The sequence below is a fragment of the Erpetoichthys calabaricus genome, chromosome 5 (genome assembly GCF_900747795.2).
Source record: "Erpetoichthys calabaricus chromosome 5, fErpCal1.3, whole genome shotgun sequence".
In the NCBI taxonomy this organism is placed as follows: domain Eukaryota; kingdom Metazoa; phylum Chordata; class Cladistia; order Polypteriformes; family Polypteridae; genus Erpetoichthys; species Erpetoichthys calabaricus.
The window spans coordinates 189,312,393-189,340,180 of record NC_041398.2 but is presented as its reverse complement, the minus strand read 5'-3'; the positions used below and the strand labels follow the sequence as shown (position 1 = coordinate 189,340,180).

Sequence of the window (27,788 nt, the reverse complement as noted above, 5' to 3'; positions counted from 1 at the left end):
GACAGAGTGTAAAATTCAAATGACATTGACACATTGTAATTCAAAATGACTGTTCAATGTTTTTCTGTTCTCTACTATCCACATTAATTAATTGTGCTTCATGTCAATAGCTCCAACTTTTTTCAGTTGCAGGTCAACAGTGGACAAACTGTAAATATCCCTACCCCTATTCTAAGCCATTAAAAACAGACATTGAAATGGCTACTCTACTACGGAACATTTTGATGGATTAAATGATCTGACGATGTAAGGTGTTTAGCTCTTTGAGAATTCAGTCATTATGGAGTTCTGTATAGGTTTATCTCTGTTTTTAAGGAGTAATACAGAGGTAAACTGAATCTGAAATTGTCCTTTTAATATGATTTAAAGTACTTAAATAAAGCACAATAAATGTCAGTCATATAGGCCTGTAGCTATTGTGGAATAAAGCACTCTATAGCGCCCCTTTGAACCCACCAGACAGACGTCCCAGACACACGTGTAGGAGCACAAGAAGATTCTTTTAATATTTTCTTCAATAAAGTGCACAAAGCACTGCACACTCCACAATTCTCCAATAATAAATCAATACAATAATCAATAACAAATTCACTCCTCCAACTCCCAGCAGCTCCGTCACACTCCCACCCAACTTCGTCTCGACCTGCTGGGGTTTCCCATAGTCCTTTTAAAGTCTCTGACCCGGAAGTATTCTGTCTCCGGGTCAAACACTTTCTTCAGGTGTCACGGAAGTACTGCGGGTTTCCGTCCTCGTGACTCCCAAGTACTTCCTGGGTAACGTCACCATAATAGTCCCCGGGTTCTTGGTGAGCTCCCCCTGGCGGCACCCAACAGGGCTGAAGAACCGGACTCCATGTCCCATACTGCCCTGCGGGAATCCGGGGAATCATTTCCGTCCAGGGGAGCTGCCATCTAGCATCCCGGGGGATGTAGTGTCCTAAAAAGGCTCTTTCTCTTAGTTGAGGGACGTCCTGGCCAGACTAAAATGCCGGCCGTCCATCACAGTGCTTTCCCCCCCTCCAGCTGAGCATTATGATGCGAAGTGGCCTGCCCCGCTAGGGTAGTCCTGTCCCGGGAGGGACTGTCTGTTCTGACCGGACCACGGTTTCTTCCTGTAACAAAACAAGAACAGGAGAACAACGGGGAGACATGGCACTTCTCTTTAACAACCTCCCCGGTTCTCCCTGGACAGTCCTGCCACAAGTGGCCTGGCCAATGGCATTCATAACAAAGCCTCCTCCCGTTTAATAATGTCGTGCAGGACTGGAAGCAGGCCAGCAACTTCTGCGTAGCCTTTTGCCCAGCTGGGGGCGGACTATCTCCCCGCCCACGTTGAAAGCGTCCCCTCCACACACGCTCTATATTAGGAGCTCCCTTCCTTTTCTGCAGGTTCTCCTTTTCTTTCTGGGGCTTGCTCACAGTTTGGGTCTCCCTATGGATAAGAGAGAGACCCTTTACTGTCTGCACCCCTTTTGATTTAAGTGTGACCGAGACCGATGTCTTAAGGTTCGGGACCACTCGTAAGCCAGCACTATCTCGCTGCTCCGACGGCCCCGCCCCTTTTGTCGGACACTCGGTCATCACACCTAGATCAACTGCGGGACGTGAGATTACTTGGCAGCCGATGCTAGAAACTCGCACTGCCCTTGTAATCTGCGTCCCGACTTCATGTACAGTACCGGATACGCTCACCTGTACCACTGAATCAGTCATCTGTGGAAGCCTCCGTCCACAGCGGTGTAAATAGTCCTCCACATTCCTTAGAGATGCCTCAGCCGTTGCTCCCAATTCCTCAATTAATTTTTTAATGGAGGTGATGATCTGAAAAAAGCTCTGGACAGGTTCTATTAGCTTTTCGAGATCCCGTACATTAAAGTCTTTTTCCCGATCGGCTGGAGACAAGTTCGGGCTTTCAAAACCCCCGCCCCCCAGCTGCGAGTTGACTGGCTTCTCCTTCTCCTGCGCCTGCGCAGTTGGGTCTCGCACGACCTTTTGGGATTTGGAGTTCCACATGACAGAGGTCCGGGTTGCCACCACTGGCCAACTGTGATCCGCCTTTTCTCATTTAGCGGCGGACCGTTCAGTCATATCCTGTCCCGCTTTACCTTTATTTGTGGCTGGCGTTGCTTCTCTCGCCTCCCCCTTCCCCTTCAGGGAGCTCAGTTCTGTTGGGGAAATGACGACCTCACCTACGGGATGACGCTGACCTTCTCCTTCCCGTGATGCATCGGGGCTGGTCACGTGTCCTAGGCTGTCCGACCTCATGTGGAAGTCTTCCGTGTTCCCCTCAGATAATGCCCAACCGTCTTTGGGAGGACTTGCCATTTTAATTACGACCTCCGGGTGCGCGTGGTCTACGAGGTATGAGCAGGGGACAAAATGGGTTATTTTAAAGATGTTTTCAATCCCTCCCCTGGCACATACCTCGTCTTTGTTATCGGCACCCAGAAAAATGTGTTCCCATATGACAGTGCTGCTACGTTGCTCCTTATGGACGCAGGGGCTGTCTGACATTAGACTTCTCTCCACACTATCGGTCGGCTTGGTCGACTTTGTCGTCTTCTTTTTCCCCATAGCGAACTGTCGAAAATGGTTTGGCGGTTTCATGTGTGTCACTGTCTGGGGGTTCGGTCCACATTAATTTTAAAGGTTTTCTGACTCAACAGACGGCCAGAATCCTGCTGACTACGCTAATTATGGAATAAAACGCTCTATAGCGCCCTGTTGAACCCACTAGACAGATGTCCCAGACACACGTGTAAAAGCACAAGAAGATTCTTTGAATGTTTTCTTCAATAAAGTGCACAAAGCACCGCACACTCCACAATTCTCCAATAATAAATCAATACAATAATCAATAACAAATACACTCCTCCAACTCCCAGCAGCTCTGTCACACTCCCACCCAACTCCGGCTCGACCTGCTGGGGTTTCCCATAGTCCTTTTAAAGTCTCTGACCCAGAAGTGTTCCGTCTCCGGGTCAAATGCCTTCTTCAGGTGTCCCGGAAGTACTGTGGGTTTCCGTCCTCGTGACTCCTAAGTACTTCCGGGTTAACGTCACCATAATAGTCCCCGGGTTCTTGGTGAGCTCCCCCTGGCGGCACCCAACAGGGCTGAAGAACCGGACTCCATGTCTCATGCTACTGTGCGGGAATCCGAGGAACCATTTCTGTCCAGGGGAGCTGCCATCTAGCGTGCTGGGGGATGTAGTGTCCTAAAAAGGCTCTTTTTCTCTTAGGTGAGGGACGTCCCGGCCAGACTGAAATGCCGGCCGTACATTACACTATAAAAGAGAAAATATCTGGTGTTCTGACTTTTCTCAGGTGTTTCTTTCATGACCGTGTGTCTGTATTTTGAACCTTTATTGGGTACCTGTAAATTTTATTGTTTTTTGGCTGGTGACGTGAGTGATCAGAATACAATATAAGTGTTTACTTTTTTTTCTTTTAGTGTCACATTCTTCATCAGAGGCAAAAATTGAACTGGGGACCTTGAGTTTTACTTGGCATAACCACTATATTACTATACCAATTTCTTTACAGCTGAACTTCCTTCTCAAATGATGTTTCACTGCTGTGTTGTGAAAAATGGTGAACAACTTTTCAATGTTTCTCCAGAAATGGGGATGTCTATTGGTTCCATTACCTGACAAGGAACACCTTAATAGTGGTTCTTTGTTTTCCCCAATGATTTAGAACAGTCATACTGTAGGCTTTTGTTGCCTCAATAAAGAAATTCAGAGTGTTGTTGTGGAATATTCCTCTGCTCAGAGGGATAAACAACTTAGTCACTATGGTCTTATCAAAATGTGTTTTCCCCTATAAGGGGTGTTTGTTGAGCTTCACAGTGAGAGCAGATACAAGACAGACACCCAAATGCAGCCAATTTACAGCTGCCAAGTAACTAACACTCACATCTTTAAATGGAACTGAAATTAATACTACAATGATAATCAATGTTTTTTATTTTATTTTTTTGCATGAGTAATTTCAGGCATTCTTGACTCAAGTCTATTTTTAGACCTGTTTAAGCCCTTTTTATATGTGTATTCATTTTTTATTGAATTTAATCATTAATCAGAGATTACCATACAAGCCAAATTCAGATAGCTACATTACTTATTAATCCATAGCAGAACGTTTTAAGATTCGGTATCCATAAACACAAAAAAAAAAACAAAGAAACAATGACTTAAAAATATTATAAAGAGAAGGCTGTATGCGCATAGCTATGTGGTATGATTAACATACTAGTCAATCAATAAATAAACTACATTTTTTTCCTACATTTTAACTTGAAAATGTTAGTTCAATAATACTGTATACAGTAATCCCTCCTCCATCGCGGGGGTTGCGTTCCAGAGCCACCCGCGAAATAAGAATATCCACGAAGTAGAAACCATATGTTTATATGATTATTTTTATATTGTCATGCTTGGGTCACAGATTTGCGCAGAAACACAGGACGTTGTAGAGAGACAGGAACGTTATTCAAACACTGCAAACAAACATTTGTCTCTTTTTCAAAAGTTTAAACTGTGCTCCATGACAAGACAGAGATGACAGTTCCGTCTCACAATTAAAAGAATGCAAACATATCTTCCTCTTCAAAGGAGTGTGTCAGGAGCAGATCATGTCACAGAGATAGAGAAAGCAAACAAATCAATGTTTGGCTTTTAAGTATGTGAAGCACCGCGGCACAAAGCTGTTGAAGGCGGCAGCTCACACCCCCTCCGTCAGGAGCAGGGAGAGAGAGAGAGAGAGACAGAGTTTGTTTTTCAAGCAAAAATCAATACGTGCCCTTCGAGCTTTTAAGTATGCGAAGCACCGACATGCTGCACAAAAGATAGCAACGTGAAGATAATCTTTCAGCATTTTTAGACGAGCGTCCGTATCGTCTAGGTGTGCGAACAGCCCCCCTGCTCAGTCCCCATAAGTCAGGATCACAGAAAGTCAGCGCAAGAGAAAAGTAAGCAATCTAGCTTCTCAGCCATCTGCCAATAGCGCCCCTTGTATGAAATCAACTGGGCAAACCAACTGAGGAAGCATGTACCAGAAATTAAAAGACCCATTGTCCGCAGAAACCCGCGAAGCAGCGAAAAATCCGCGATATATATTTAAATATGCTTACATATAAAATCCGCGATGGAGTGAAGCCGCGAAAGGCGAAGCGCGATATAGCGAGGGATTACTGTATACACACTTCCAGTAAACTACAGAAATTACAGCACAACAGTGCAGTTTACAAACACTTTTCTGTTTAACCTGCATATAGAGACATTAATAATAGTCAAAAAGATAAATAACACCCCATCACCTATGGGCACTAATTTCTTTTTAGAATGTTCTGATTTTTTTTGACTCCTGCTTATAGATGGTATCTTATAGCCTGCAATTTCTTCACTATTAAATATAAACTGCAATAAAAAATCAAATGTGGAGTGGAAATGTAAATATATACAGTGCATCCGGAAAGTATTCACAGCGCATCACTTTTTCCACATTTTGTTATGTTACAGCCTTATTCCAAAATGGATTAAGTTCATTTTTTTCCTCAGAATTCTACACACAACGCCCCATAATGACAATGTGAAAAAAGTTTACTTGAGGTTTTTGCAAATTTATTAAAAGTAAAAAAATTGAGAAAACACATGTACATAAGTATTCACAGCCTTTGCCATGAAGCTCAAAATTGAGCTCAGGTGCATCCTGTTTCCCCTGATCATCCTTGAGATGTTTCTACAGCTTAATTGGAGTCCACCTGTGGTAAATTCAGTTGATTGGACATGATTTGGAAAGGCACACACCTGTCTATATAAGGTCCCACAGTTCATGTCAGAGCACAAACCAAGCATGAAGTCAAAGGAATTGTCTGTAGACCTCCGAGACAGGATTGTCTCGAGGCACAAATCTGGGGAAGGTTACAGAAAAATTTCTGCTGCTTTGAAGGTCCCAATGAGCACAGTGGCCTCCATCATCCATAAGTGGAAGAAGTTCGAAACCACCAGGACTCTTCCTAGAGCTGGCTGGCCATCTAAACTGAGCGATCGGGGGAAAAGGGCCTTAGTCAGGGAGGTGACCAAGAACCCGATGGTCACTCTGTCAGAGGTCCTCTGTGGAGAGAGGAGAACCTTCCAGAAGGGCAACCATCTCTGCAGCAATCCACCAATCAGGCCTGTATGGTAGAGTGGCCAGACGGAAGCCATTCCTTAGTAAAAGGCACATGGCTTCCCACCTGGAGTTTGCCAAAAGGCACCTGAAGGACTCTCAGACCATGAGAAAGAAAATTCTCTGGTCTGATGAGACAAAGATTGAACTCTTTGGTGTGAATGCCAGGCGTCACGTTTGGAGGACACCAGGCACCGCTCATCACCAGGCCAATACCATCCCTACAGTGAAGCATGGTGGTGGCAGCATCATGCTGTGGGGATGTTTTTCAGCGGCAGGGACTGGGAGACTAGTCAGGATAAAGGGAAAGATGACTGCAGCAATGTACAGAGACATCCTGGATGAAAACCTGCTCCAGAGCGCTCTTGACCTCAGACTGGGGTGATGGTTCATCTTTCAGCAGGACAACGACCCTAAGCACACAGCCAAGATATCAAAGGAGTGGCTTCAGGACAACTCTGTGAATGTCCTTGAGTGGCCCAGCCAGAGCCCAGACTTGAATCCGATTGAACATCTCTGGAGAGATCTTAAAATGGCTGTGCACCGACGCTTCCCATCCAACCTGATTTAGCTTGAGAGGTGCTGCAAAGAGGAATGGGCGAAACTGGCCAAGGATAGGTGTGCCAAGCTTGTGGCATCATATTCAAAAAGACTTGAGGCTGTAATTGCTGCCAAAGGTGCATCGACAAAGTATTGTGCAAAGGCTGTGAATACTTATGTACATGTGATTTCTCAGTTTTTTTATTTTTAATAAATTTGCAAAAACCTCAAGTAAACTTTTTTCACGTTGTCATTATGGGGTGTTGTGTGTAGAATTCTGAGGAAAAAAATGAACTTAATCCATTTTGGAATAAGGCTGTAACATAACAAAATGTGGAAAAAGTGATGCGCTGTGAATACTTTCCAGATGCACTGTATACATTTATGCACACCTTTCTGCCTTAGAATGACAAACAGCATCATTAAAATCTTAGTCATCCTGCATAGCCATTTTTTTCACTCCTACCTCCTGTCAAATGGTACAAGGTAATTGGCACTCGCTCCAGTAGATTAAGGGCCAGTTTATAACCATAACTCATAATGTTACTGAACAGCCATTCATAAGAACAAACATTATTAACATAAGAAACACTGAATATAATATACAATATATAAATACTTGTCTGCCACAGTATATATACAGAACAGTTTTCAATAGCGCAATGCCAACAAAGACACATACATACACACAGATGTTATTTATATATATAAAACTCTGTTCAGAAGAGTCCACACCCATTGTAATACGAAGGAAACAAAAATGAATGAGAGACGCTATCTCTTCCATCTTTTCACTTCAAACGGATACTCAAAAACATTCATTAATCGGAGCTTACATAGAAGACGCCAAAAAAAAAAAAAAACTCGGCAAACAATCAAAAATGAATCAGAACCCCCACCCCTCCTGGCACTCACTCCCTTATCACCACAAGGTGTCTGAAGGTACAGCGCGCATCCTGGCCAAGTCAGGCGTCCGAATAGCACACAAACCCACGAACAATCTGCGCACGGTCCTGTTTAATGCTAAAAACAAGAAATCGATAGCAGAAACACGAAACGCAGTTTATAGCATTCCATGCAGTTCTTGCTCAGCGGTATACATAGGACAAACTTCAAAAAGAATCGCAACACGTATACAGGAACATCGCAACGCCGTCAGAAGAAAGGACTCACTTTCATTGATCTACACGCATACTAAATCAACAGGACATACATTTAACTGGGACAATGTACAAGTAAAATTTAAGGCCAGTACTAAAAGTACCAGAGAGCTGGCCGAATCTTGGCTATCAAATGAGAACGCCATCAACAGACACTTGGACATAAATCCAGCATATGCAAACTTAAGAAGAACATGTTCATAATAAATAAACTGTACACCCAATACCTCCCCCCCCCATCACACTGACTTAGCCCCCCACCCCCTCCATGTAATGTTTTGCTATATATTGCCTTTGATTCTTGTAAGTCTAAGCATTATCCTCTGATGAAGACCCCTGGCAGGGGTTGAAAGCTCAGGAATAAAAACTATGATACGTGATTCATTTTTTCTCCCTTTGTGGATCTCCAGCTGCAAATATGCAAACCGTATCACAGACCTTCTCTTCCACACACATTTCTGAGAAGAACTGCACTTAAATATTTCATTGTACTGAGTAACATGAGAAATAAACTTAAACTTGAACTTGAAAATCACTAAATAACCTTATTCTTGAAAATTGAATATAATGTTTACATTTTCTCTTTTAATACACAGATGCCCCAATAATTATGTCATCACCACATTTTTATCAGGCAGATGAAAAATTTGTTAATGATATTGTTGGAATGAATCCAAATAAGGAGGACCATGAAACTTCAATGGATATCAATCCTGTAAGTAATTTTATGTATTTGTGTTGTATGTACAAGTTTAGTGTGTGTGTATGTATGTGTGTACAGTAATCCCTCACCTATCGCGGGGGTTACGTTCCAGAGCCCCCCCGCGATAGGTGAAATCCGCGAAGTAGCGACCTATATTTATTTTATTATTTATACATATTTTAAGGCTTTATAAACCCTTCCCACACTCTTATAAACCTTTCTCACTCTCTTGTTAACCTTTCCCACACTCTTATAAACACTTCCTATGCTCTTAAACACTTTCTACATTCTTAAACACCTCAGACCAACACTGCACACTGCACGCAGCGATCAGACGTCAATGTGTCTGCACTCGCTTTGTGAAGGGGGGCAGCTGAACTCACGCTGAGCAGAAATGGACTTTGTGCTGCTTCTGCCAAAATGCCTGCTTGTCGCTCTGCTCGAGGAGTGTGTGTGTGTGTGGGTGTGTGAGAGCTGAACGCACCTTCGCTCAAACCCCCCCTCCCCGGAAGCGCAGTTCGCATTGTCAAGGGGGTGGGGAGCTGAATGAACGCTAAGGAGAAGTGGACTTTGTGCTGGGTTTGTGCTGCTTGTCGCTCTGCGTGTCAATAATTTAAAAGCCTGTACAATCAGGCTTTTAGGTGTACATCACCAATTTTCCTGTCTCACTGTCTTATCTTGCGTGAAGTTAAAATGTTTTATAATAGTGAGATGTTACTCATATCCTTAGCCCGACATCCACATATCATATGTGTTAACAAAGTGTGTTTTATAAGTTTACATGTGTTTAAAGCATGTGGGATGGGTATTTTAAGGCTTAAACTAAAAAAATGTTTATTTATATGGTCTTTCTATATCACGGATTTTCTCCTGTTGCTGATGGGTCTGGAACATAACTTCCGCGATAGGCGGGCAATCACTTGTATTTAAAAATCCGCGAAGTCGTGAATCCGCGAAAAGTGAACCGCGAAGTAGCGAGGGATTACTGTAATTTTATATTATGTGTGTGTATATACTGTGAGAGCTGTGTTGAACGGTTGTGCATCCCGACCAGATTGGAGGAAGTCCACACAGTAGCATCATCCCAGTGGTGGAACACCTATAAGAGTATCTTTAGGGCAGGCTGGGAATTGTAGTCCCATGGAATACCCCTGATGGGGTTCTTGGGTGCTGCTCCAAGGAGAGCTGCAGGTGGTCATTACAATAGACTTCCACCTGACTCGGAAATCCTTTCAGTGTGCAATGCTGTGGTACTGGAAGTACTCCCAAGTCTGGCGTAAAAGAAGCAGAGTTTCATGCAAGGACAGTCAGAGTTGGGAGAAGTGTAGATGAGAAATCAAGGGAGGTGAGGAAGGAGGAAAAAAATTGTTGTAGAAGATATTTGGAAGAACGGTGGAGGTAAAGAATTTTTGTATTTGAACCCAGGACTGTGTTATGTGGTTGTGACTAGGAGGATTGGGGTGCTGCTACACCCTGTACTGGCCACAATATATATACTGTGTGTGTGCCTGTGTGTATGTGTATATATATATATATATATATATATATATATATATATATATAATATATAGTATGTATTGTGGCAAAGGTGCTATATAGGTGCCAACCCGACACAGACTGACAATGGAGGCACGTGTAAAATAAACAAACAGCTTTTATTTTTCATCAGCCGTGGGGTACGTCTTCCACTCCAAACCACACTCTTCTTCCTCCACTACTCCTCCTAGGCAGCTTCATCCTCCTCTGGCGCCTAGAGTAGTGGCTGCAGCCTCCTTTTATAACACCCCCGTAAGTGCTCCAGGTGCTCATTGACCTACTTCAGGCTGCACTTCCGTGTGTGGCTGCAGTCCAGCCCACATGGGCTCTTTAAGCCATGCAGCTCCCCCTGGCGGTGGCCATGGAGCCCAACAGGGATGAGCTCCAGTGTTCCACCATTGTGGCCCCGATGCAACCCAGGGGGGCTGCCACCAAATGTTCTGGGGGATGTAGTGTGCATCCCATGGCTGCTCCACCGGATCCAGTATCAAAGGGGCATGGGTCCTGGCCGTCCACCACAGTATATATACAGTACATTACCAAAGGTATTGGGACACCCCTCCAAATCATTGAATTAAGGTGTTCCAGTCACTTCCATTGCCACAGGTGTATAAAATCAAGCATGTAGGCATGCAGACTGCTTCTACAAACATTTGTGAAAGAATGGGACGCATTCAGGAGCTCAGTGAATTCAAGCGTGGAACCATGATAGGATGCCACCTGTGCAATAAGTCTATTTGTGAAATTTCCTCCCTACTAAATATTCCACGGTCAACTGTTAGTGGTATTATAACAAAGTGGAAGCAAATGGGAACAACAGCAACTCAGCCATGAAGTGGTCAACTTGCTGCAGACCTCCAAACTTCATGTGGCCTCCAGATTAGCTCAAGAACAGTGCGTAGAGAGCTTCATGGAATGGGTTTCCATGGCCGAGCAGTTGCATCCAAGCCTTACATCACCAAGTGCAATGCAAAGCGTTGGATGCAGTGGTGTAAAGCACACCACCACTGGACTCTAGAGCAGTGGAGACGTGTCCTGTGAAGTGACGAATCACACTTCTCTGTCTGGCAATCTGATGGATGGGTCTGGGTCTGGGTTTGGCGGTTGCCAGGAGAACAGTACTTGCCTGACAGCATTGTGCCAAGTGTAAAGTTTGGTGGAGGGGGGATTATGGTGTGGGGTTGTTTTTCAGGGATTGGGCTTGGCCCCTTAGTTTCAGTGAAAGGAACTCTTAATGCTTCAGCATACAAAGCCATTTTGGACAATTCCAGGCTCCCAACTCTGTGGGAACAGTTTTGGGATAGTCCCTTCCTTTTCCAACATGACTGTGCATCAGTGCACAAAGTAAGGTCTATAAAGAAATGGATGAGTGAGTATGGTGTGGAAGAACTTGACTGGCCTGCACTAACCCTACCCCTGACATCAACCCGATAGAATACCTTTGAGATGAATTAGAGCGGAGACTGTGAGCCAGGCCTTCTCTTCCAACATCAGTGCCTGACCTCACAAATGCTCTCCTGGAAGAATGTTCAAAAATTCCCATAAACACTCCTAAACCTTGTGGAAAGCCCTCCCAGAAGTGCTGAAGCTGTTATAGCTGCAAAGGGTGAGCCAACTCTATATTAAAGCCTATGTATTAAGAATGGGATGTCATTATAGTTCATGTGTGTGTGTAAAGGCAGACGTCGCAATACTTCTGGCAATAGTGTATATATCTCTCTATTATAAAAAGAAATCCTGTCCCCTGTCCTGATAGTCTATGATACGTGATCTTTTCGGAAGATAATTTAAAGACCTGCGAGACGAAAGAGACCTGCCACGGTGCATCTCACGGGAACATAGAACGAGAGTCTTGCAAGACACACCCTACTTACAAGCAATATCAAAAAAAACAAATCAGTAGTGTAAAGGCAGTCATGCAGAACCCACAGCTCCAGGCCTCTCAGTGCATATAAAGTGTATAAGGTCAATACGGTAGAAATGAATAGGGTAGAAATGAAACATCAACGATTAAACGAAGAAGAAAGAAAAGCGTGGAGAAAAGAGACCCAAAAGCGATGGAGAGAAAAAATGCTAAAAAGAAAAACAATAATCTAGGTGCAAATTTAGAAAATAAGGAACGTGATGATCAACACGGAACAAGTGGAATTGAAAAAAAAGCACGTCCAATCCGGCTCAGAATTAAAACACAATGAATAAAAGAAAGTAGAACTTAATAAAGACATTTACAAACGTTGACGCTAAACACATGCAGAGCAGGCTAGAGACTATGAAACCAGTGAAATTAGAAAGGCTCAAAAAAAAAACAGCGCTATACACATGTGGAGAAAGCTGCGACAGCAGCTACCCCAACTGAACGTGAGAGCGTTATACATCCTGCAAGAAAGAATTCAACCACGCCCGTGGCCAGAAATAAAAGACAGGTGTTGCTTTTACAATGTCACGCGAGACCAGGCAGTAAGCCATCATTTAAAACAAGTCAACAGACCTCTAAGCTAGCAGTTGTTGGATTGCTTTTGGCAGGCAAGCATCATGTGTTCCCAGCTCTTAAAACAACGACATGCAACAGGCAGAAGAGGCAGCTAGCAAGCAGCAAAAAGACAGCAAATGATCCAAAGGCATATCCTTAGCGTACGTCCAGCCACAACACCCTTCACAACACGAGCAGTATTATACGTCTGGGAAGAAAGAGATGGAACCTCGCGCGGGGCAGGAAATAAAGAAACGTATTGTTTTTACAAAAGTTTTTAAAATAAAAGTGAAAATAATGCATATGTAACAATTCACAAGAAAATAACAATCTCTTTAAATTGTAGATTGCCTGCCTAAGGTAAAGTCATCCCTGATGAATGGGGACGTGGGAATGAGGGGTCCTTTCATCGGATTAGCGCTATTTCAGACGTGGAATGGCAAAATGGGGGAGGCAGCTTGATGAATGAGGTCTACAGGACTTAAAACAAATCCAAATCATATTATGTGATATCATCTAATGCAGGCATGCGCAACCTTTCCGCTATTGACGGCCGCACTATAGACTTTTTACTTTAATAACGGCCGCCAGTAAGTCCAAGTAAACTTAATAATGTTTTATGATTTATGTAAAAATTTACAGATTACACATTAAAACAGAGTATGATATATCTGACAATATTCAATTTACTGGTCTACATATGTAAAAAAATGTCTACGAAACGTCATATAGGACAAAAAACCTTTACAGCAATTGTTTCAGGAAGTTTGGAAAACATCGCCATTAATGGCTTCCTTGCTCTTGCATGTTTGCAGACAGACTTGCAAAGTCAGGGGACTCGCTGGAGACCATTAGCCGTATTCCAGACTCTAGATTGCTGTCTACCAATCGGGTTCGGTACTTGTTTTTCAGATATTTCATTCTGGAAAACGCTGCTTCGCACATATGATGACCGTTTGCTAATGGCGATAGGCAGTGTATGGACTTAGCCACAAGGCCGTACAGGCGTACACTCCCATTTCCTTCTCAGTTCCATATTGGCTAGCCGCTAGTCACGTGACTTCAAATGTACTCCTGGGTGTCAGCCCATTTCAACCGAACTTAATATTCAAGTAAGCAAATCGGCTTTCGGCGTCACCATACCGACCCGGCCGACAAAGATTCCGCGGCGTTGAGACCCCTTACTCGCTGGAGTCCAGAGACCCTACACCTGCACGGCCGCCATTACGTACACTTTAATATACACGTCCACGGCCGCCAAAGTCCTTGCCCACGGCCGCATGCGGCCGTACGGCCGCAGGTTGCGCACAGCTGATCTAATGTGAAATTCTACTCCATACTTCTAGAATTTTTATTTTTATACTGTATTGAGGATTTACTCTGTTCTATGTATTGTACTGTACGGCTCAGAATTAAAAGACAATGAGTAAAATGACAAAGTAGAACTTCATAATGACGTTTACAAACGTTGACGCTAAACACATACAGAGCAAGTTAGAGACTATGAAACCAGTGAAATTAGAAAGGCTCAAAAAAAAAAAAAAAAAAAAACGGCGCTATACACGGTATACACATGTGGAGAAAGTTAAAGGATATGAAAGTAGGAAAATTAGAAAATATAAAAAAAGAAAGTAAAGATCGCAGTAGCGCAAACAAACAAACTGCCTCATTTAACTATGCACCACTCTAACTTTGGTTTTGCACAATAATTACTACACTATTGCACCTTAACACTTAATTCTACTTTATTCACATAATTTTACTTATTTATTATGTTCTACTGTACTGTTATCTTTCAATCTATGACTTTTTGTTAATTTAACTGATATTTATCTAACTTTGCACAGTTTTTGATAAGCGGATCAGGATGCATTTCACTGCGTGTTGTCCTGTATAACTATGCATGTGACAAATAAAGAATCTTGAGAATTTCAAAAACGGAGTTTACCGCACATTCATTTATTGGTTACTTTGTTCATGTATATATATTTATCTGTCTGCTTATTTAAAAAGCTACATTTACCCCAGTAGTCAAAAACGTTCTGTCTAGCCCTTGTACAAAAACCTAGACAAAAGCTGGGGTATCACCTTGGTAACCCCATGTACTTTTGGAACTGTGAGAGGAAAATAGCATGACTTTACAGACAGGAGTCCAATGCAGAACTCTACTTACTTTTTTACTTTGTAAAAGAAACAGTTATTGACTGCTGATGATGTAGATCGTTTTGTCTGTGCTGAAATTCTAAACAGAGAAACCTATCCTGACCTCATTAAAAAGATTCAGCATATTGGGACTCGCAAGATTACAAATATTGTTTTTACAGAAGTTCTGAAATAAAAGTGAAACTAATGAAATAGCAACAATTCAAAGAAAAAAAAAATCTTATAAGTATGTATCCGGAAAACCAAACACGGGGGTTGGCGAGCGAAGCCCCCTAGTATGTGTGTGTATGTATATATATATATATATATAATATATATATATATATATATACATACAGTAATCCCTCCTCCATTGCGGGGGTTGCGTTCCAGAGCCACCCGCGAAATAAGAAAATCCGTGAAGTAGAAACCATATGTTTATATGGTTATTTTTATATTGTCATGCTTGGGTCACAGATTTGCACAGAAACATAGGAGGTTGAAGAGAGACAGGAACGTTATTCAAACGCTGCAAACAAACATTTGTCTCTTTTTCAAAAGTTTAAACTGTGCTCCATGACAAGACAGAGATGACAGTTCCGTCTCACATTTAAATGAATGCAAACATATCTTCCTCTTCAAAGGAGTGTGCGTCAGGAGCAGAGCATGTCAGAGAGATAGAGAAAAGCAAACAAATCAATAGGGCTGTTTGGCTTTTAAGTATGTGAAGCATCGCGGCACAAAGCTGTTGAAGGCGGCAGCTCACACCCCCTCCGTCAGGAGCAGACAAAGAGAGAGAGAGACAGAGTTTGTTTTTCAATCAAAAATCAATACGTGCCCTTCGAGCTTTTAAGTATGCGAAGCACCATGCAGCATGTCGCTTCAGGAAGCAGCTGCACAGAAGGTAGCAACGTGAAGATAATCTTTAAGCATTTTTAGACGAGCGTTCGTATCATCTAGGTGTGCGAACAGCCCCCCTGCTCAATCCCCCTACGTCAGGATCAGAGAAAGTCAGCGCAAGAGAGAGAGAGAGAGAAAAGTAAGTTGGGTAGCTTCTCAGCCATCTGCCAATAGCATCCCTTGTATGAAATCAACTGGGCAAACCAACTGAGGAAGCATGTACCAGAAATTAAAAGACCCATTGTCCGCAGAAAAACCCGCGAACCAGCAAAAAATCCGCGATATATATTTAAATATGCTTACATATAAAATCCGCGATGGAGTGAAGCCGCGAAAGGCGAAGCGCGATATAGCGAGGGATTACTGTAAACATATAGTTTCTACTTCACAGATTTTCACTTATCGCGGTGGGCTCTGGAACGCAACCCCCGCGATCGAGGAGGGATTACTATATATATACAGTATATTGTAGATTTAATGTTAAATGGATAAATGTGCTATTTTTGCTTATCAATCTATACCCAGTAACCCATAATGACAAACTGAAAACATGTTTTCGGAAAGGTTAGCCAATTTGTTTAAAAATCAAAAACTGAAACCTCTTATTCATATAAGTTTTCAGACCCTTTGCTGTGGCACTCCAAATTGTAGTCAAGTGCATTCTGTTTGCATTAAATATCCTTAATATGTGTTTATAACTTGAGTCCAAGTGTGGAAACGTTATTTGATTGAACATCGTTTAGAAAGACACACACCAGTGTATTTAAGACTCCACAATTCACACTGTATGACAGGACATAAACCAAGCCAAGGAACTCCTTGTAGACCTCTGTGATTAAATTGTGGTGAAGCACAGATCAGGGTAAAGGTATAAACTACTTCTAAAGCTTTGAGTTTTCCTAGGAGCACCATGGCCTCAATAATTTTGAAATGGATGAAGTTTGAAACCACCCGGACTCTTCCTAGAGTTGACAGTCCGGCCAAATTAAGTAACCAGACAAAAAGGACTTTGATTGTGAAGGTAACCAAGAGCCCAATGGTCATTTCACCAGAGGTCTTCTGCTGAGATAAGAGAACTTATTGGAAGGACAACCATCTTAGCAGCACTCCATTAATCTGGTGTTTGTGGTAGAGTGGGTAGACAGAGGCAACTCTTGAATAAAGACATATGACATTTTAAAGGACTCTGACAGCATGAGGATAAAGATTCTCTAGTCTGATGAGAGAAACATTGAACTCTTTGGACAGAAGTTTATATCTGGTGAAGATCAGGCACTACTCATGACCTGCTTAATACCATCCCTTAGAGTGAAGCATTGTGGTGGCAGCATCATGCTGTGGAGGTGCTTCTTAGAGGCAGGGACAGTGATACACTGGTCAGAATTAAGAGAAGGATGAATGCATCCATATACAGAGAGGTCCTTGAAGGACCAGAGTGCATGTGACCTGAAACTGGGGTGATGGTTCATCTTTTGGCACAATAATGACCTGAATCATATAGCCAAGACCATGTTGGAGTAACTTCTATGGAGTTGAACTCTATAACACATCTGCAGAGAGACATGGAGATGGCAGTACACAGATGCTTTTCATCCAGTGTAACAAGGCTTGAGAGGATCTGCTAGGAAAAATGGAATAAACCGGCCCAAATCCAGGTGTACAAAGCTTGTAAAGACTTGCCAGTAAGAATCAAAGCTATAATTTCAGCCTAGGGGGCTTCTACAAAGTACCGAATTAAGGGTCTGAATACTTATATGGATGAGAGAGTTCAGTTTTGATTTTTAATAAATTTGCAGTAATACATTTTCATATTTTCATTATGGTTTACTGAGTGTAGATTGATGACCAAAAATAGCAAATTGATCCTTTTAAAATTAAATCTGCAACACAGTAATGTGTGCAGAAAGTGAATTTATACTGCATAATGGTGAATGACATTCTACTAGTGTTTACATTTTTGCACAAAATGTACTGTATTTAGAAATATGAAGGGCATACTTGATTTGGTAGTATCCATCCATTATCCAACCCGCTACATCCTAACTACAGGGTCACGGGGGCCTGCTGGAACCAATCCCAGCCAACACAGGGCGCAAGGCAGGAAACAAACCCCAGGCAGGGTGCCAGCCCACCGCAGGGCACACACACCTACACACCAAGCACAATTTAGGATCGCCAATGCACCTAACCTGCATGTCTTTGGACTGTGGGAGGAAACCAGAGCACCCTGAGGAAACCCACACAGACAACATGCAAACTCCACGCAGGGAGGACCCGGGAAGCGAACCCAGGTCTCCTAGCTTGATAGTATCTTTTACAGACAGAATTCAGTGTAGACTTGGCCACTAGATGGTGCTGCTTTCTTGTTTAAAACATTGAATTAATTTTCCATCTTCTGAAATTTGCATTTTATTTTTTATCTTTAAGGTTACAAATTCAGCTGTATTTGTTGCACATGGCAAAATAAATTTGAAACTGATATGGAGAAACTTAAAAGGTTTTTTGTTTAATAATGCCGTCTGAAATAAATCTCATAGAACAAAAAGGTAAATGTAAGCTGCAGTGACAAAAGACTTTTATATGCACTTTATATAAATACCAGGTATAGAAATGTGTATACTATCTTACAAAGGATTAGGTATTCCCAATGTCACAATATTAAAACACGCTTCATATTCCAATATTAAAACACCTCCGACTTCTATCATCATTCAGTTGCAAGTAAAATGCAACTGTTTCTGTTTGACAGAAATTTTGCACACAACCAATCTACTTAAGAGGTAATTTGTGCTCAAAAATTCTCCTTTTCATATCCCACCTAAAGTTAATGACAAGTGAACAGATGTTAATGTATTTTTAAATGCTCAGTTTCACACTACAGAAGTTACAAAGTCCATTTACTGTAAATGCATAAAAAGCCCCTTCAGTTCACTTAATATAAAGAGTTTGTCGTTGTGAGAGTCATTCTCATCACAGTGGTTTATAAAATGGCTTTTCACTAAAATATAGACACTTTTTTGTGCTTCTTGTAGTTTTAATTTGCAATTTGTCTTCTACTTGAAGATGTGCCATTCGTTTCAGGAGAAAGGGTGAGATCTAAATAAGTTAAGCACATCCTTAGGATAGAAGTTACAGTATAAGTCAAAATCTTAACCCTGTAAACTCACTGATTGATCCTGAGCAAGTCATATAACGTCCATCCATCCATCCATTGTCTCCCGCTTATCCGAGGTCGGGTCGCGGGGGCAGCAGCTTGAGCAGAGATGCCCAGACTTCCCTCTCCCCGGCCACTTCTTCTAGCTCTTCCGGGAGAATCCCAAGGCGTTCCCAGGCCAGTCGAGAGACATAGTCCCTCCAACGTGTCCTGGGTCTTACCCGGGGCCTCCTCCCGGTTAGACGTGCCCGGAACACCTCACCAGGGAGGCGTCCAGGAGGCATCCTGATCAGATGCCCGAGCCACCTCATCTGACTCCTCTCGATGCGGAGGAGCAGCGGCTCTACTCTGAGCCCCTCCCGGATGACTGAGCTTCTCACCCTATCTTTAAGGGAAAGCCCAGACAACCTGCGGAGGAAACTCATTTCAGCCGCTTGTATTCGCGATCTCGTTCTTTCGGTCACTACCCATAGCTCATGACCATAGGTGAGGGTAGGAACATAGATTGACTGGTAAATTGAGAGCTTCGCCTTGCGGCTCAGCTCCTTTTTCACCACAACAGACCGATGCAGCGCCCGCATTACTGCGGATGCCGCACCGATCCGCCTGTCGATCTCACGCTCCATTCTTCCCTCACTCGTGAACAAGACCCCGAGATACTTGAACTCCTCCACTTGGGGCAGGATCTCGCTACCAACCCTGAGAGGGCACTCCACCCTTTTCCGGCTGAGGACCATGGTCTCGGATTTGGAGGTGCTGATTCTCATCCCAGCCGCTTCACACTCGGCTGCGAACCGATCCAGAGAGAGCTGAAGATCACGGCCTGATGAAGCAAACAGGACAACATCATCTGCAAAAAGCAGTGACCCAATCCTGAGCCCACCAAACCGGATCCCCTCAACACCCTGGCTGCGCCTAGAAATTCTGTCCATAAAAGTTATGAACAGAATCGGTGACAAAGGGCAGCCCTGGCGGAGTCCAACTTTCACTGGAAACGGGTTCGACTTACTGCCGGCAATGCGGACCAGGCTCTGGCAACGATCGTACAGGGACCGAACAGCCCTAATCAAGGGGGCCGGTACCCCATACTCTCGGAGTACCCCCCACAGGATTCCCCGAGGGACACAGTCGAATGCCTTTTCCAAGTCCACAAAACACATGTAGACTGGTTGGGCAAACTCCCATGCACCCTCCAGGACCCTGCTAAGGGTATAGAGCTGGTCCACTGTTCCGCGACCAGGACGAAAACCACACTGTTCCTCCTGAATCCGAGGCTCGACTATCCGACGGACCCTCCTCTCCAGGACCCCTGAATAGACTTTTCCAGGGAGGCTGAGGAGTGTGATCCCTCTGTAGTTGGAACACACCCTCCGATCCCCTTTCTTAAAGAGGGGGACCACCACCCTGGTCTGCCAATCCAGAGGCACTGTCCCTGATGTCCATGCGATGTTGCAGAGGCGTGTCAACCAAGACAGTCCTACAACATCCAGAGCCTTGAGGAACTCCAGGCGTATCTCATCCACCCCCGGGGCCCTGCCACCAAGGAGTTTTTTGACCACCTCGGTGACCTCAGTCCCAGAGATGGGGGAGCTCACCTCTGAGTCCCCAGGCTCTGCTTCCTCATTGGAAGGCATGTTAATGGGATTGAGTAGGTCTTCGAAGTACTCCCCCCACCGACCCACAACGTCCCGAGTCGAGGTCAGCAGCGCACCATATACTAGGGCTGGGCGATTTGGGCTAAAATCAAAATCTCGATTAATTGAACATTTTTACTCGATTACGATTAATGAACGATTATTTTATTTATTTATTTATTTTTGCCGTCATAGTTCACTGACAAGTTTTGTACAGTAAATATGCTCACATATTACAAGTGAGAGATTTTTTGAATGAAGGGTGCATTACTTGATTTTAAAATAATTGAAGGAAACACACTATCTACTATCTGTGATTATTTATTGAACATCAATGTTGAACAACTGAAATTAAAGCACACATTGCCTAAAACGAACAGTCACTTTGTTCTTATAAAAAAAGTCAAAATAAATAACTTGCACTTTTGGAAACAAAATAAATTATTTTCAATGTTTTTCTTATTAAAAGTAGAAAATAAGCAGCATCTCTTCTAAGTAAAATAACTCTTATATATCCTGTAAATAATATTTTAAACAGTGCATTTCTTGCATCTTCTGTAAACAAATATTTTAATGTTGAAATGAAAGTAGAACTCTCTAAACACTGTTGCATGAGGTGATCTCAGCGATCTTGTCATGTCACTATATGAACATGAATTTACTCTAAGTTCTTACTAAGAAACACGAGCATGTTAACCTTTTCAGGTTTCAGGCAGGACCTGAGGCATGTAACAATGTTTCCGCCCGAACTGAAAACCCGCTCTGATGGGGAGCTAGTAGCTGGTATGCAGAGATACTTTTTTGCCACCTTACTTAGAGTGGGAAAGTGTACATGATGCTTCCTCCACCAGTCCAGTGGATTTGCCTCACTATCCAGCATGGGGGACACCAAATAGCTGCTCATCTCTGCTTCTAGCGATTGCTGAAGTGACAGAGTGGGTGTAGCTGAACTTGCTGAAGGTGTTGCCTCACTCCCTTTAAAAAAGCTTCCTAATGACCTCTTTTGCTTTTATGCTATTATATTTAATTAAGCTGGCGTGTACTTACCAATTGCAAGGTGTAGGCGGTGTCCAAAACACTGCTGCCGTAACCATCCATTAAGCGCAGCAGCTTTGACAACATTAGCACCGTTGTCTGTCGTAATGGCTGAAAGTTTTTCTTCCGCGAGGTCCCATTCAGAAAGCATATCTTTCAGACCTTGCGCAATCATATCTGCCGTGTGATCAGCTAGAAAATATGCCGTCTCAAGGCATCTCTGGCGCAGCTTCCAATCGTCATCAATGTAGTGCAAAGTAAGGCTCAAGAATTGGTCCATCGTCCTACTTGACCAGAGATCAGATGTGGCTGCAAAGTGTTGAACATTTTTCAGTTCAGCAGCTACATTTTTACAACATGTCTTGTACATGTCTGGCAGCGCAGTTTTAGAAAAATGTGATCGCGATGGCACAGTGTATCTTCTGTCGAGAGTTTTAACGAGGTGTTTAAACCCGCTTCGCTCCACTGTAGCCAAGGGAGTCATATCCTTTGCGATGTAATAACAAATAGCGTCAGTTATTTCTTTCCATCTTCTTGAACTCTTCTCATACTGTGTGGCATTTGTGAACGCTTGTGTTATCGACATCTGCTTTGCGGAGGCACTTGTTGCTGGGCGCTTGTCAGTCTCTTTTTGTTTTTTTTGAGCCATGCACTGTTCATATTCAGTAACGTGATTGTGCTTCAAGTATTGAAACAAATTGGTGGTGTTACCTTTGGGCGTCGAAACTGTTTTTCTACAGTGTCTACATCTGACTTCATTTTGTTCAATGTCATCCTTACTGAAGCCAAAATGTGTCCAAATGACGGAGACTGCGTTTTTCTTTGGTACAAGCTGCTCTTGTTGCTCAGTTGTGTCAGTGTTTAAGCTCTCCATGCTCGACATGTCGGCGGAATAACTTAACGTAACGGAGCGGGGTCACGTGACTCCACACGCGGTAGTGTTTTTAAAGGGAAAGTAATCGAAATAATCGACCTGGAAAAATTTGATCGATTATAGGTTCTGAATGTCGATTTCGATTACTTTTCGATTAATCGCCCAGCCCTACCATATACAGTGTTGACACTGCACTGCTTCCCCTTCCTGAGACGCCGGATGGTGGACCAGAATCTCCTCGAAGCCGTCCGAAAGTCGTTCTCCATGGCCTCCCCGAACTCCTCCCACGCCCGAGTTTTTGCCTCAGCAACCACCAAAGCCGCATTCCGCTTGGCCTGCCGGTACCTATCAGCTGCCTCCAGGGTCCCACAGGACAAAAGGGACCGGTAGGACTCCTTCTTCAGCTTGACAGCATCCTTCACCGCCGGTGTCCACCAACGGGTTCGGGGATTACCGCCACGACAGGCACCGAACACCTTACGGCCACAGCTCCGGTCAGCTGCCTCAACAGTAGAGGCACGGAACATGGCCCATTCGGACTCAATGTCCCCCACCTCCCTCGGGATGTGGTCGAAGTTCTGCCGGAGGTGGGAGTTGAAGCTACTTCTGACAGGGGGCTCTGCCAGACGTTCCCAGCAGACCCTCACAACACGTTTGGGCCTACCACGCCTGACCGGCATCCTCCCACACCATCGAAGCCAACTCACCACCAGGTGGTGATCAGTTGACAGCTCCGCCCCTCTCTTCACCCGAGTGTCCAAGACATGTGGCCGCAAGTCCGACGACACGATCACAAAGTCGATCATCGAACTGAGGCCTAGGGTGTCCTGGTGCCAAGTGCACATATGAACACCCCTATGCTTGAACATGGTGTTCGTTATGGGCAATCCGTGACGAGCACAGAAGTCCAATAACAAAACACCGCTCGGGTTCAGATCGGGGGGGCCATTCCTCCCAATCACGCCCTTCCAGGTCTCACTGTCATTGCCCACGTGAGCATTGAAGTCTCCCAGCAGAACGAGGGAGTCCAAAAAGGGTGGGTACTCCGAACTGCTGTTCGGTGCATACGCACAAACAACAGTTAGGACCCGTCCCCCCACCCGAAGGCGAAGGGAGGCTACCCTCTCGTCCACCGGGGTAAACCCCAATGTACAGGCTCCAAGTCGGGGGGCAATAAGTATACCCACACCCGCTCGGCGCCTCTCACCGGGGGCAACTCCAGAGTGGTACAGAGTCCAGCCCCTCTCAAGGAGATTGGTTCCAGAGTCCAAGCTGTGCGTCGAGGTGAGTCCGACTATATCTAGCCGGAACCTCCCAACTTCGCGCACTAGCTTTGGCTCCTTCCCCTTCAGAGAGGTGACATTCCACGTCCCAAGAGCCAGCTTCTGTAGCCGAGGATCGGAACACCAAGGTCCCCGCCTTCGGCCACCACCCAACTCACACTGCACCCGACCTCCTTGGCCCCTCCCATAGGTGGTGAGCCCATGGGAAGGGGGACCCACGTTGCCTCTTCGGGCTGTGCCCGGCCGAGCCCCATGGGTGCAGGCCCGGCCACCAGGCGCTCGCCATCGAGCCCCACCTCCAGGCCTGGCTCCAGAGTGGGGCCCCGGTGACCCGTGTCCGGGCAAGGGAAAACGCCGTCCAAAATTGTTTTCCATCATAGGAGGTTTGTTTAACTGCTCTTTGTCTCATCCCTCACCTAGGACCAGTTTGCCTTGGGTGGCCCTACCAGGGGCATAAAGCCCCGGACAACAGAGCTCCTAGGATCATTGGGACACGCAAACCCCTCCACCACGATAAGGTGGCGGTTAAAGGAGGGGGTCATATAACGTGCCTATGAAAAATAAATGTTAATAGGTTCACAAGTGCAGAGATAATTTAAAGTGTATTGAAGTAATGGTCTGTTATATACTGTAGATACTGTATACAACAAAGTAGCTATTTTTATTGAAAAATTCAAGCCTTGAAATAGTGATCTATGATATAGTTACTATATAAAGCAAAGTAGGTATTCTTTTATTGAAAAAATTACATTGTGGATGGTGGCTACTTAAGATTCTTGCAGATTGAGAGAGGAGTTAGCTGAGTCTGGTTATTGGGAAAGTAGGTCTGTTGTTTGGCTCCTAAGTATAGTAATATTTGCTTGAGAACTCCTATATCCATATTTTACAAAGCGAAGCACAATCATCCTAATATATTTTTTTTTTTGCCTTTGTATTTTCCATTACAAGGTCAGTAAATGCCAAAGCCTGTCCTTCAGTACTGTAGATAAGGCATAGGCCGACCCTGGCTCAGATGCACGCACATTCTAGAGCAGGGTTGTCAAACACAGATCCTGCAGGCTTTTGTTCCAGCCACCATCTCAATTAGTAACCAAATACTGCTGCTAATAAAATATACTTCTTTTGATTTAATTTTAATTGACTGGCTTTTTAGGATTCAGGAATCTTCATTTTTTTTCTCCATCTTAACCTGCATCTAAAGAGTAAAACAATAATGTAATGAAGAGTAGCCAGTCAAAGGCCAGCTTACTTGGGGGTCTCAATTTAAGTTTGGAAGGCAACTATTTTCAAACTAGTCAATTCCTTAACACTAGAATTACCAGAGTCTACGAAAACACTCGTAGATCCGGCCCACCTTAAAACCATTCGCACCTCTCCGCCAGAGTCCTTTGTCCTCTAAATGTGCTGATAAACACAAGCTGCAAGCAGCTGGCTATTCCATCCCCCCACTGACTTAGAACGTGCACGAGCATCTCCCAGCTCATGCCTTCATTGATTATCTGGGAGTGAAGTGGACTTTTAGAATGGAAATAATAGATTGTTATTTCATGTGTGTTCCGTTTTTACAGTAATCTGTGTAAACACATTGTTAAAACAGAAACTTTTTCATATTTTATTAGTAAATGTTACAAAATGTAGGCATAAACTATAGAATGTGTGAAGCATGAAGTCCAAACATCAAATAAACACTTTCGCAAAAGGTTCAAGAATGATACAACAGCTTCCGCGGCGTAGCAGTAAGATTTGCTGTCTCAGAGCGCAGCAGGCTTACTGTCCCTGAGAGAGCTGAGTTCAATTCCCCGTTGAGAAAGTGTTATTTTTTTTTCTTTTTAACCTCAAACGGACATAAAATTTATAAACTGGTATGCACTGTCAGTTAATGAGATCGTTATATTTTCATGTGGGATACTCCTTTTAAAATATTTTTTAACAATTAAGACTGCAATTAACATGAACAAGTGTCCTTATAACTTATTTTTAAGATCCATAACACATAGACAGACAGAGCACTGCGTAATAGAGAGACAGACAGGCAGAAAAGTCACTAGATACACAGTATAAATAAACAGGGAAGGCTCATGTACTGAAAGAAAAAAAAGATCAACATGTGCGTTGATCCTGCTGCACTGAATAAGCTCACGCGCTCTAACATCCCCAGATCTGACTCTAAGTGACAGCGCAAGTACAGACTCAAACCAAGTGTATGTGTGTACTGTATAACATTAACAAAAAGAGCAGCTTACTACTGAAAACGGCAAATATAGGAGTGAGTGAGTGGGGATCGAACTGGGGACTCTTGATTACAAGTCAGCAAATTTTACCGCTATGCCACTGCAGCTGTTGTCCCTTCCTTGAACCTTTTATGAAAGTGTTTACTTGATCTTTGGACTTCAGGCTTCATACATTATATAGTTTATGCCTACATTTTGTCATTTATTACTAAAATATGAAAAACGTTTCTGTTTTAAAAATGTATTTACACAGATTACTGTAGAAACGGAACACACATGAAATGCGTGTGTTCCAAATAGCGATTTATTATTTCCACTCTAAAACTCCAGCAGTTCAGTCACTCCCAGATAATCAAACAAGGCATGAGCTGGGAAAACTTAGTGAACGTTCTGCGACGGTGGGGGAAGGAATAGCCGGCTGCTTGCTGCTCGTCTTAATCAGCACATTTAGAAGACAAAAGACGCTGGCGGAGAGATGAGAACGGTTTTAAGATGGGCCAGATCTACAAGTTTTTTCTAGTGTTAATTAGAAGCCTACTTCGAAAACTTCCGACTTAGTTGCAATGAGGTATTATAAAGGCACATTGCATTTGGTGTAAAGGAGCCCCAGTAGGGTTTCTTGACACACTTTTGCTGAATAATTTGTTGGCTGAAAATATTCAATGTTAATGTGTCAGAGAGACAATGTGCAGCATTGTTTATAATGGCATACAATTTTGTTTTAATTCTCTTCTTTGCTACTACTTTGAGAGTTGAACAGTGAATCTCATAACTGAGACTGCCTTCTTACTTATTCTGTTGAATCCGTGGGTCTCTGTTGAGATTTGGTTACCAGCCCAGCACACTACAGCATAGAAAATCACACTGGCCATCACGAAGTTGCAGAATATGTAAAGTAGGTCACTACCCTCATTAGCGGGTATTGTCTCCTTAAAGACTGCTCTGACATTTCTTATATAGCTACTCTATGTTTTTAGACCATTCCAGCCTGTCGTTAATGTGTATCTCCAAGTACTTGTAACAATGCACCACTTCTATATCCCCTCCCTCACTAATAATAATTATTTATTTAGCAGATATCTTTGTCCAAGGCAACTTACGAAAGAAGTTATAATACATACAAGAATTAAGGTGCAAGTATCAAAGCAACAGAGAACAAGATTAAAAAGCAAGCACAATGGAGTAGAACTACTACGTAATTATACCTACAACTAGACAAAAATATAGAAATCAGTATCCTAAACTCTTTCAGTAGAACAGCAGCTGGCATCTAGGAGAGAAGCTAAGCAGATCCAAAATATTTCATGAAAAGGTGTGTTTTCAAAAGAACACAAATAAATTGGTTGATGTTTGAATGCATATAGCATGAATATCTCACAGCTTTGGAGCATGAACAGAGAAACATTGTCCAGTCTTGGTATATCTGGCAAGAGGAGGGACAGTTAGCAGACCAGCAGAGCCAGAACTGGGGCTTCTTGAATGGACATAAGGAGAAACCAAGAATTGGATATACTGAGGAAAAGAACTGATCAGAGGATTGTGGGTTAAGACAAGAGTTTTGAACTGGATCCTTGCAGCAACGGGAAACCAGTGGAAAGCCTGAAGCAGAGGAGCAGTAGGAGTGAAACAAGGAACAGGAAGCATCAGTTGAGCAGCTGCATTCTAGAGAAACTGGGCAGGTAAGTGATAAGGCTGAAGGAAGTTCTGCCAGGTGCGAGTTGCAGTAGTCCAGCCGAGAGAGAGACAGTGCCTAAACAAGGAGTGGAATGGCATCATTGTTGAGGAAAGTTTCAAATCCTCTGGGTATTATGCAGAAAGAAACAACAACCGGACTGGTCATTGAAGACATATGCTCAATGAATAAAAGCAAAGACTCCAGAGTCACACCAGGATTCCTGACAGTGACTATTGCTGAAAGGGTGACATCTTCAAAGGTGATGATTTGTGATACATCTGTG

General features: G+C 43.5%; 1 protein-coding gene across 1 annotated transcript in view; it reads left to right on the top strand.

Annotated features, from left to right (window-relative positions):
- The window catches only part of scarb2c (scavenger receptor class B, member 2c), a 155,118-nt gene that overhangs the window by 47,315 nt on the left and 80,015 nt on the right, over nt 1–27,788 (top strand). The window contains exon 8 of the mRNA XM_028802315.2: nt 8,465–8,583. Coding sequence (XP_028658148.2) covers nt 8,465–8,583 — 119 coding nt within the window. The remainder of the gene's footprint in view (nt 1–8,464; nt 8,584–27,788) is intronic.